This window comes from Nomascus leucogenys, chromosome 9 (assembly GCF_006542625.1).
Source record: "Nomascus leucogenys isolate Asia chromosome 9, Asia_NLE_v1, whole genome shotgun sequence".
In the NCBI taxonomy this organism is placed as follows: domain Eukaryota; kingdom Metazoa; phylum Chordata; class Mammalia; order Primates; family Hylobatidae; genus Nomascus; species Nomascus leucogenys.
This window is the reverse complement of record NC_044389.1, coordinates 53,841,196-53,853,230: the sequence shown is the minus strand read 5'-3', so window position 1 is coordinate 53,853,230 and position 12,035 is coordinate 53,841,196. Positions and strand designations below refer to the sequence as shown.

General features: G+C 39.9%; 1 protein-coding gene across 1 annotated transcript in view; it reads right to left on the bottom strand.

Annotated features, from left to right (window-relative positions):
• SLC4A4 (solute carrier family 4 member 4) overlaps positions 1 to 12,035 on the bottom strand; it is a 509,200-nt gene that overhangs the window by 479,159 nt on the left and 18,006 nt on the right. Inside the window, exon 2 of the mRNA XM_030818970.1 lies at positions 5,902 to 5,964. Within this exon, the coding sequence (XP_030674830.1) occupies positions 5,902 to 5,915 (14 nt within the window). The 5' untranslated portion in view covers positions 5,916 to 5,964. The remainder of the gene's footprint in view (positions 1 to 5,901; positions 5,965 to 12,035) is intronic.

The following is a 12,035-nucleotide window of genomic DNA, read 5'->3' as shown; positions in this document are numbered from 1 at the left end:
AATCTATAATGAACTCAAACAAATTTACAAGAAAAAAACAAACAACCCCATCAAAAAGTGGGCAGAGGACATGAACAGACACTTCTCAAAAGAAGACATTTATGCAGCCAGAAAACACATGAAGAAATGCTCATCATCACTGGCCATCAGAGAAATGCAAATCAAAACCACAGTGAGATACCATCTCACACCAGTTAGAATGGCCATCATTAAAAAATCAGGAAACAACAGGTGCTGGAGAGGATGTGGAGAAATAGGAACACTTTTACACTGTTGGTGGGACTGTAAACTAGTTCAACCATTGTGGAAGTCAGTGTGGCGATTCCTCAGGGATCTAGAACTAGAAATACCATTTGGCCCAGCCATCCCATTACTGGGTATATACCCAAAGGACTATAAATCATGCTGCTATAAAGACACATGCACACGTATGTTTATTGCGGCACTATTCACAATAGCAAAGAGTTGGAACCAACCCAAATGTCCAACAACGATAGACTGGATTAAGAAAATGTGGCACATATACACCATGGAATACTATGCAGCCATAAAAAATGATGAGTTCGTGTCCTTTGTAGGGACATGGATGAAACTGGAAAACATCATTCTCAGTAAACTATCGCAAGGACAAAAAACCAAACACCGCATGTTCTCTCTCATAGGTGGGAATTGAACAATGAGAACTCATGGACACAGGAAGGGGAACATCACACTCCGGGAACTGTTGTGGGGTGGGGGGAGGGGGGAGGGACAGCATTAGGAGATACACCTAATGCTAAATGACGAGTTAATGGGTGCAGGAAATCAACATGGCACATGGATACATATGTAACAAACCTGCACATTGTGCATATGTACCCTAAAACCCTAAAGTATAATAAAAAAAAAAAAAAGAAAAATGCAAACCAAAACCACAATAAGATACCATCTTACACCAATCAGAATGGTTATTATTAAAAAGTCAAAAAAAAAAATAACAGATGCTGATGAGATTGCAGAGAAAAGGGAACACTTATACACTGTTAGTGGGAGTGTAAATTAGTTCAACCGTTGTGGAAAGCAGTGTGGTTATTCCTTAAAAAGCTAAAAACAGAACTACCATTCAATCCCGCAATCTCATCACTGGGTATATACCCAGAGGAATATAAATTATTCTACCATAAAGATACACACATGCAAATGTTTATTGTAGCACTATTCACAATAGCAAAGACATGGAATCAACCTAAATGCACATCAGTGACAGATGGATAAAGAAAATATGGTATATATACACCATGGAATACTACACAGCAACAGAAAAGAACGAGATCATGTCTTTTGTGGGAACATGGATGGATCTGGAGGCCATTATCATTGGCAAACTAACACAGGAACAAAAAAACCAAATACCACATGTCCTCACTTATAAGTGGGAGCTAAATGAGGAGCACTCATGAACACAAAGAGGGAAACAACAGACACTGGGGCCTACTTAAGGGTGGATGATGGGAGGAGGGAGAGGAACACAAAAAATAACTATTGGGTACTAGGCCTCGTGCCTGAGTGATGAAATAATCTGTACAATAAACCCCCATGACATGAGTTGGCCTGTATAGCAAACCTGTAAATGTACCCCTGAACCTAAAACAAACAAACAAAAAGGTTAAGATGGCAAATTTTATATGTATTTTGTCACAATAAAAATTTGAACAAAAATGTAAGTTTATAGTTATACAATCCACTAATTCATAAAAGAACTCAGCTTTTTCGGAGGTGATGATTATGTTCGCAGAGACAGTAAGATAATTTCCATTGCAATTTATTAAAACAAGGTAGACGAAAGATCCAATGACAACGCCTTGTCCCTAAATCCAGTGGACTCATTTCAGCCCTTATCTTGACTGACTTCTCAGCCACATTTAACATTATTCATTGTTCCTTCTTTCTAGATGAACAAAATATCAAACTTAGAAAAATAAGACTTCTAAATATAAATTCCACAGTGTCCTGTCAGCCATATTGGAACTTGCAGCAAAAAGAAAATTAAGGAATTCAGATCCCATTTTTATTTAAAAATGTGATGTTTTGTTCATCATGGATTTTTTGCATTAACTTTGATTTTTTTAAGTATTGCATTAAAATTATATTTATCTCAATTACTGAGTTTTTTGGCACCTTTTTAAATTTTGTGCCCGAGGCAAGCTCCAGTCCTGAAAAATTCTCTCCTTTCACTTCTGCAATTCACCAGTTTCCTAGCTTTCCCCGTCTCTTTCTGAACTTTCCTTCTCATCTTCTTTGCAGTGCTTCTCTGCCCGTCAACTAAATGTCAGTGTTTTTCAGAGTTCTGTTTTTGGTCTTCTCTCCTTTCTCTATACATACCGTCTGGGTTATCCTAGCTACTACTGTATTCTATTGATTCCCAAATTGCTTCCTCCTCACTTTACCCTCCAGCCACCCTATGCAAAGAATGTAACCCTAAACTAACCTTATTTTCTACCTTTGTGAGTCAGTCAATCCTTGTTCCTATGATGCATTTCCAGAGGCATACTTCCCACTTCCCAGTGAAGTACTTCCTCCTGCCAAAATTTAAACTTGTCCCACCAAAACCCTCTCCCGGCCTTCCTCATGCCTGCCTATATCCTAGGGTGTAGGAAGGGAGAAAAGGAGACAAAAATCCTCCAGGCCTTCCATTTTACCCTTCTCTCCACTTTACCCTCCAATTGCTCAAATATGTAAAAATCTCTCTCACTTTAACAACTTCATACATGCTGTCTTCTGTATCTGGAATCTTTATTTTATAAGCAAACTTCTACTCATCCTTCAGGTCCCAAACTGCATATCCCTTCCAGAGAGACTTTCTCTGACCTTCAGATTATCTTAGGTTCCCCTCCTATGTACACCTACAGAACTCTGCAATTTCTCTTTTATAGCCCTCATTATACATTATTATAACTAGTTTCATTTTCATTTTCCATACTAGGCCATAAGCTCTATGACAGTAGGAGCCATGCCCTTCTTGTTCGCTATTATATATCCAGCCCTAACATAGTACCTAGACTTTATCAGTCACTGAAGAAGTATTAATAATTATAGGAGGGAGGGAAGGAAGTCAGCAAAAATCAAATATCCTCTAAACAGAACCTATGCAGGCAATGCGCAGTTGGGCAAATGAGCAAAACGCAGCAGATGCAAAGATCACAAAGCCCAGCCATTGTCAGGAAGCAGCTAACTAGAAAGTCCTACATTTTCTTAATTCTGGAGCAAACTCTTTTGCTAAATAACCAGAACTCCCCACCCTGGTGCTGTCCATATAACAGGGAGTACACAGTCCATTTGTTGTCTTGGCTGTCCTGGGGCCTCTGAACATCTTGGCAGACCCTGCAGGGCCATCTGTCCTTTAGCATCCCTCCTGAAACTCATCTCTGCTCTTATGTGATCAAATGCTTTCCCCATTGATCTTTTCCAGGATATAGGGTTTCACTTAGAGTTTTCTAGGTACTGCGTTTCACCAAAGAGTGGTAGAGAATGGCTTCACATAGAAGTAGGGAAAGAGATTCAAGTTTTCCAAATCCCAAATGCTTACCATGAAAAGTTTAGAATCCTTTTTCAACATAGTGCTCTCTGAAAAGATTATGCTGATTAAACAGTATGCTGCTGTTGTATAGTGTTTAAAACTAACACATATGGTTTTACTGATCATCAGTTTTACTGATCAACAATTTGAAAGAAGTCTAATTCCATAAGTTAAAAAAGTACACCTAATTAATTAATGCCTAACTTTTAGCCTGTTCATTGAAAACTAATGGGTACATATATAACAAAAATCAACAGACTCCCCCTGGAAAATGTAGAGCTTAGCTCTGAAGCTTCACTGAAGACTGCAGGAGAAGAGAGAGACCTTTCTTGTCCTGGAAAAATGAGGACTCGGGAACCACACACATACTTAAACACAAAACGTCCAGCTTCTGGTAATCCCCCAAAAGTGTGAAATGGTATATTTTTTAAAAAACAAGGAATAGAGAACTTTATTAGCCATACTGCATGTGGCTAATATTTCCTGTTAACATACTGGGATTTGTCAAAGAAAATCCTAGAGCTTCCCCTAACTACATATCCTTACATCTACCAGCTGAGACTCACAAAGCTAATAAACCTCACCAGCAAATGAGCATTACCTATAAAAGTACTGCAGCCTTAAATATTACAACATGGTAGAGCTGAATGTAAATCTCCTTCAAAGTATTTTTCCTGTATCACAATAAGCAGGAGGCCTATTTATAATGTGATGCCAAAAATAGACACACACTGCTTAGTGTTTGGAGAAGAATCTGTACCTGCCACTCTACTCTGGAGAAGCTCTTACAAGTACTTTTCCAGTACATTTTCCCTGGAATCTCTCTCTCTCTCTCTGATCATCAATATGTGAGCCATGGGTGCTTTGAACCAGGCAGGACAAGACACCCTGATGAAACAAAACTTGATATGTCAAAGGATAAAACTCCCTTGAAGATGGCCACTACATTTTATGACTGTATGCCACTCGTGGCTTACAATGCCATATCCTCATATTTTCTTCTAATCAGAAATTCATAAGGGAAATCTGTGTACCAAAAGGTATAATAAGGGACACACTTTAGATATTTTTCGCCACGGAGGACAGGGTTACCAGCCCTTAGCACTTTTTTTTTAACAGTCTGGCTGATAATCTGGTGCCAACACCAACTGCTGGTTAAATAATCTAATCAGCCAGGGTGAGGCTTTTTGTTCTCCTGCTTTTGTGACTTCATTTTTCGAACATTTAAAGTTGCCAACAATCCCAAATGGTGTCTCATTACTTCTCTCCAATTTGTTTCTATTTGAAGATAAAAACTATTTTATTTGGAGCAAATTATAATAGGATGCAAAATGACCCACCATTGTAAGACCAACAAATAGGTAGGTCCCTATAATGGTTTGAAAAGAAAAATTTTAATATCAAGCCACAAAGGGGGAAAATGCATCTCCATACTCATTTTTCACCTATTTTACCAACAACAACAATAGCAATCATTTATTGAGTACCCACCAGTGTCACAAGAAGAACTCTGGGAATTTAAATTGCTAAAGCTAAACTTAGGCAGTTTATCAATTCAGAACAAGTCAGGATATTCACTTACAGAATAAAAAGGTTTTTCTATCCCTAACCATTTATGATTTAAATCTTTTTTTTAAAAGTAAAGACAGAAAGGAGGTAAAAATAGGCCAATGCAGTGGCTCATGCCTGTAATCCAAGCACTTTGAGAAGCCGAGGCAGGTGGATCACTTGAGGTCAGGAGTTCAAGACCAGCCTGGCCAAGATGGCGAAACCCTGTCTCTACTGAAAATACAAAAATTAGCCGGGAGTGGTGGTGCACACCTGTAGTCCCAGCTACTTGGGAGGCTGAGGCAGGATAATTGCTTCAACCCGGGAGGCAGAGATTGCAGTGAGCCAAGATGACGCCACTGCACTCCTGCCTGGGTGATAGAGCAAGACTCTGTCTCAAAAAAAAAAAAAAAGAAAAAAGAAAAGAAAAAACAAAAGAGGTCAAAATACAAGACTGGTTTTTGCCATATATGATTTTATTTTATTTTTATTTTTGAGACGGAGTCTCACTCTGTTACCCAGGCTGGAGTGCAGTGGCGCGATCCCAGTTCACTGCAACTTCTGCCTCCCGGGTTCAAGTGATTCTCCTGCCTCAGCCTCCCGAGTAGCTGGGACTACAGGCGTGTGCCACCACACCCGGCTAATTTTTGTGTTTTTAGTAGAGACGGGGTTTCACCATGTTGGCCAGTGTGGTCGGGATCTCTTGACCTTGTGATCTGCTGGCCTCGGCCTCCCAAATTGCTGGGATTACAGGGGTTAGCCACTGCACCCGGCCCATATATGACTTTCTTACTTACAATAGGTCAAGCATCGGTGCTCAGGTTTATAGCCAGAGGAAGTTATAACACAATTGTGGGTATCTGTAAAAAGAAAAATAACAATTACTTGATATATCTCAAATAATATAAAAACTCTTAGTGATACTATGATACCTCAAATTACCTAAACCCATGTAAGAATCTCTTCTTCTTGCCCTCCTTTCAGGTTCTATTCTCAGCATTCTGTTTTTAGGTTTTTGCACTGTTATTTCTGATGTAACATGATGCGCAAATTCCCAGTAACCCCCAAAATACTTAAAATCAAATATTTCTTCCTAGAAAATGTATAGGAAACTGTCTCAACAAATATCTCCTTATGAACTTCTATAAATTTATCTATTAATTCTTACTAGGGTTTGAAATATGTAAATATAAATATTCATTTTTAAAATGTCTGTCAACATGAAAAAGTTTCTATAAGAAAACGTAGGAAAAATAGAATCCTAGTGAAGTACAGAAAGAGAGAAATCTATTGAAATCCATCAACCATAAGAATTTTAATTCTCTAAGTTAAGAAAAGCTTCTACTTAAAATGAGCTTTAGAATAGAAATTGTGGTCCAGTGATCCTTACTGAACAGTTTGCCAGTTCCTGCTTACATGTTTACATTATCTTGCATCCCTTAAAAGTCATCTTTATATTGCCTTACTGAGTTACATAGTTACTGAGTAGTAACTATGAGTAGTAAGTCTATGTGTTACTAGTCTGGTAACACAGAGTCTGGTACTTGATACCACAAAGGATAAAACTCCCTTGAAGATGGCCACTACATTTTATTACTGCGTGCCACTCTTGGCTTACACAGAATGTTACTACTCAGCAAGGCAATATAGTTCCAATACAGTTCTCAAAGATTTAATATGCAGAAAAAAATGCAGTAAAAAAGAACAATGCAGTTTTTTAAAAAATTGTTGTTGTTATTACAGATACTGTTATATTTGGGAGAGAGACGTCTTTGCAGAATACATGCAGTTTTGCAAAATGAGTACAAAACTATTGTTAGGAGCCAGGTCCTAATAGGGACATGTAGTATTTTCCAAAGATTGTCTCTCTTTATTTTCTGTCCCTGTGAAAGAAGTTAAATTTTCAGAACGTCCATAGAAACGCTGACTGTGAGTAGACTATGACCCATTGCTGGCTACCCGAGAATTTGGGACTTAACCAATACGGCCTCCTCAGTTCATCCACAGGATTCGTTTAAAAATATTTCCTGGCCAGGCCGGGCACGGTGGCTCACGCCTGTAATCCTAGTACTTTGGGGGACCGAGGCGGGCAGATCACGAGGTCAGGAGATCGAGACCATCCTGGCTAACACGGTGAAACCCCGTCTCTACTAAAAATACAAAAAATTAGCCAGTCGTGGTGGCAGGCGCCTGTAGTCCCGGCTACTTAGGAGGCTGAGGCAGGAGAATGGCGTGAACCCAGGAGGCGGAGCTTGCAGTGAGCAGAGATCAAGCCGCTGCACTTCAGCCCGGGCAACAGAGCGAGACTCCGGCTCAAAAAAAAAAAAAAATTTCCTGGCCAGTCACGGCGGCTCACGCCTGTAATCCCAATGCTTCGGAAGGCCAAGGTGGGTGGATCACCTGAGGCCAGGAGTTTGAGACCAGCCTGGCCAACATGGTGAAACCCCGTCTCTACTAAAAATACAAAAATTAGCTAAGTATGGTGGCACGCACCTGTAATCTCAGCTACTCGGGAGGCTGAGGCAGGAGAATCGCTTGAACCCAGGAGGCGGAGGTTACAGGGAGCCGAGATCGAGATCGTACCTCTGCACTCCAGACTGGGCGACAAAGCAAGACTGTTTCAAAAAAAAGAAAAGAAAAACAAACGAAAAATGTCCTCAACATGAACGACCTTCTGTGTGAATTCTCCTTGTGTTCAGTACCCCTATTTGGCCTGACTTCCTTCCGTGTCCCTGGCTACAATCATCACAGTTACTGTTTTGTCTTAGTAGAGCCATTTAAAACAGCCTTTCTCTGAACAACCCTAATTGTTTCAGAATAATTTCGGAAGAAAAAGGCACTCTGAAGAGGTTCCCATTCTACCTTTAACATTTGTCCCACCAAAGAACAACCCTTGTTTCTTTCAATAGCATCTGTGAGTTTTGGCTGCATAATGCCTGCAAAGAGCAGTAATACAAAACAGTTTTTCTAAGAATGAAGATGGAGTCACTAAAATCTTGCAGGCCACAAAGTCTCCCCCTCCCAAACTGATAGCCTCTCACTACCTTTACCTGCATATACACATTTTTATTTCTTAATAAAAACTGTCATTTGGGGTGGGTTTAAATAGGGGGTTGAATATGTTCGTGGAGGTTGCAGATAAATTGAAACATACATATGAAAAGACCATTTAAAATTGTGTTTAATGTAGTGAAATAATTCGTTATTATTACAGACTATATTTCAAGGCAATCTTTACAACCCATTATTAATAATGCTCTTAGAAGATGTTAAGATATTGAACAATTCCCTTAAATTAATATCGAATCCTCAACACATCAAAAAGTCCATCTTGCCTTTGAAGCAGGAGTGAGATGGTCTCCCATATAAGCTCATGGTTATAAGTTATCCTCATCCCTTTTGGAACACACATAAATGCACACACACACACACACACACACAGAGAGAGAGAGAGAGAGAGAGTGAGAGAGACAGAGACAGCTCCAGCCAAGAGGCAGAAGTAGATCTTACATAGATCCCACTACCAAAATAGAAGTGTCTGCATTCAACTAAGCGAATAACCATAACAAAGATGAGCAGAATGCTGACCATGTGCCAGGCAATGCACTACAAGCTCTACATGAATTATTTCATTTAACCCTCAAAGCAACTATATAAACTATCCATTAGGACTTTGAGATTGGGCGGGGGTGGGCAGGGCGGGGATTAAAAGGTTTAGAGAAAAATTCAAGCAACTAGAACAGAGTGAAGCTGGAATTCAAGCATGGGTGGTCTTACCCCAGAGCCCCACACTCTTGCTGTCCCAGGCACAGCATCTCCACCAACCTCTTATCAACCCTTAGAGCATCTTCAGGGCTCATAACTTTGGAGTCTGTTCTTGTCCTTTAGCTGCCCTGTCTGTCACTTCAGGTATCAGTTTACTTCATTCAACATTGGAGACAAATAAGGTAAGACAGCTTCTGTTTTACCTTACTAATCAGAATCAGGAAGGAGGAATGAAATTTTTCAGAGGTAGTAAGGCAAGAGTTGGAAGAGTGGGGAAAAAAGGGAATTTAAAGTAGCTATTTGCCCCATCAACTGAGAAATGAGTAGAGTCTCAAATATAATCTCTACAGTAGTTTAAATGAATGAATTACATCTAATGTATGAACATGGAAAAAAATCTAAAAAACTTAAGTTTGAATGAAAAAAACAAGTTGGAAAATGTGATGCACTGAGTGATATCATACACTTAAATTTCAAACCCATAAAATAATATTATACAATTATTTGGGCATATGCACTTATATAAAATGTATTAAAACATTTATGGGGGCTGAGCATGGTGGCTCATGCCTGTAATTCCAGCACTTTGGGAGGCCTAGGCAGGTGGATCACCTGAGGTCAGGAGTTCAAGACCAGCCTGGCCAACATGGTGAAGCCCCGTCTCTTCTAAAATACAAAAATTATCTGGGCATGGTGGCATGTGCCTGTAATCCCAGCTACTCGGGAGGCTGAGGCACGAGAATTGCTTAAGCCTGGGAGGCGGAGGTTACAGTGAGCCGAGATCCCGCCACTGCATTCCAGTCTGGGCGACAGAGCTAGGCTCTGTCTCCAACAACAACAACAAAAAAATTATGGGAAGAAAAAATTCTTACTTCAGGAATGAATGATTATTTCTGGAGGACTTAGGGAGTTATGGGCTAGGGAGAAGTAAATAGATGACTCAGGGAGTTACATACATACAGTGTCACTGTATCTGTAATGTATTGATTTCAAAAAATCTGAAGCAAAATGGGAAAATGTTAACATTTACTAAATGTAAGTGGTGGCTACATGGTATTGTTATATTAATCTCTATTGTTTCCCCAATGTTTGAAATAGTTTCTCTCAACATAATTTTCTGATTGTTTTATCTAGATAAATAGATACTCTTCTCCTGAGGAAAGAGAAGACCATTGGAAAGACACTGACGGAAGAGTTCCCCGTGCCAACCACTGATAAACACCAAGAACATGCAGCAATTTGGTGGCTGTTCTAGCAGGCAGGCAAGGGAGGGGGAAGATGTCAAAGTAATGGTTAAGTTGAGAGAAGGAAGACAAAGGAAGATGGTGAGAGGATAGAGTGTTCTATAGTGGTGGGGGGAGAGTTATTTGCAAATAATGTGTTTGAAACTTGAACTATAACTGGCTGCAAATGCAGAGTGCTTTGGCTAGGTTGGAGCTGAGACTCAGATACATCCAAGTTAAGCAGAATAAGAGAACTCATCCCCTTCATCCCTATAGTACAGCATCTATTGGAATAAACTGAATTGCTAGATACTACAGACGCTCCTGGGAAAATAATTAAAGCTTGACCCAAATTAGGTTTAACATATATACAACTAATTAATTGGAGGAAGCAAAATAAGTAAGATATAAAGAGAGACAACAGAAAATTTACCAAAGGGAGCAAGGTATTTGGATAGCACATTTAGCAAAAGAACCTAAGGGTTGAAGGCAGTGAATTTAGCAGCTAATAGCACAGACACTGGGGACCCAGGCATTCCAGCCATATGTTTGAGCCCTGTGTGTATGAATTAACAGCTGTCTCACAACTTGAAACTTTGGGGCACAAGCCTTCCCACCACTCCCAAAAGCAAAGAAAGAAACATTCTATTTTTATTTTCAAAAACAGAATTGGCCAAGATATTAGCAGGAATCCCAAATGAGAAGGTGCCGGTGGTAGCAAAGTCCTAGATTCCCTGGTTCAAAGACAGATGCAACATCAGAGTTCCAACTAGATTAGTTCCAAGTGGTAGTTCTGACTGCAGAAAGACCCATGCAGTTCAATTCAGAATAAAGCACTCTGGGATCTAACTCATTGTGCTTAAGGGCTAACCAACCCTGTTCTAGAACCCTTTGTTATCACTGTAACATAGAGCAAGGAAGCATCCTTTTTCTCACTTTGCAAAAGCATCACTGGCTGAGGTACCTGAGATAAGAGCTACTCCAAAGCAGCCATGGTGGGGGTGTGGAGTACCAGCACCAATGCGGCTGCAGTGAGACCAGTGTGACAGCATCACAGTTTTCATTGGGATCTGCAGCTGGACTGCATTAGCAACAGCAGAGTTCCAGTTTTGGCATCTGTGGCAACCCAGTTTGGGAATCTCAGTGGTGAGCTCTAGCCCAGGCTCTGCATGAATAAATGAAAAACAATTTGTGGGGGAATTTCCACAAACATATAGAGGAGAGGAACTTCCACAAAGAATCATAATGGGTAGCTAGGATGCAGAGCCATTAAGATGTGAATGCTTTTGTACTCTCAGGGTGGGAAAGGCAGAGATGTTCAAGTCACAGTAACTTGCTGCTGTGAAAAAATGGCATGTTTATGAAACACTTTGTGCTTCAGAGGAAAAATACATAATAAAATAAAACACAAGTTTGAATTAGATTTTTCTTCCTGATGGTTTTGCCTCCCTCTAAGATACAGAATCCAAGAGGAGTTTTAGTAAAGGAAGGAAGCAGGCGGATAGGTGGAGGAAGAAACTGCAGCTGATTAAATATTTCCAATTATGTATTTTGTGATGAGAATATCTTCATTTACCAACAATGATAAACAGGAATACCTGAGCCTGTTTTAAATGGAACTCTATGTAATAGCTAGAATTTTAGTCTGCAGAATGAAAGTATAAAAGATGAGGTTACGGCACACCTAAAGCAGGGACTAGTGGGCTTACAAACCCAGGTGAAATGAGGAGGAGCTGGGCAGTAACAGTCACCAGAGTTGGCCTCAAGTCTAAAAGTGCTCACAACTCACCCCAGAACACTTATGAGCCCATTAGCATAAGCAATCCTCAGTTTACAAAGTATTTGAATATATGAAGAAAGACAAAAATAATCAAAGTGAGAAAGGCAGGGATGGGGAAAACAGCTGAGACCATTCTGATGTGATGCTGAGAATTGTCCAACAA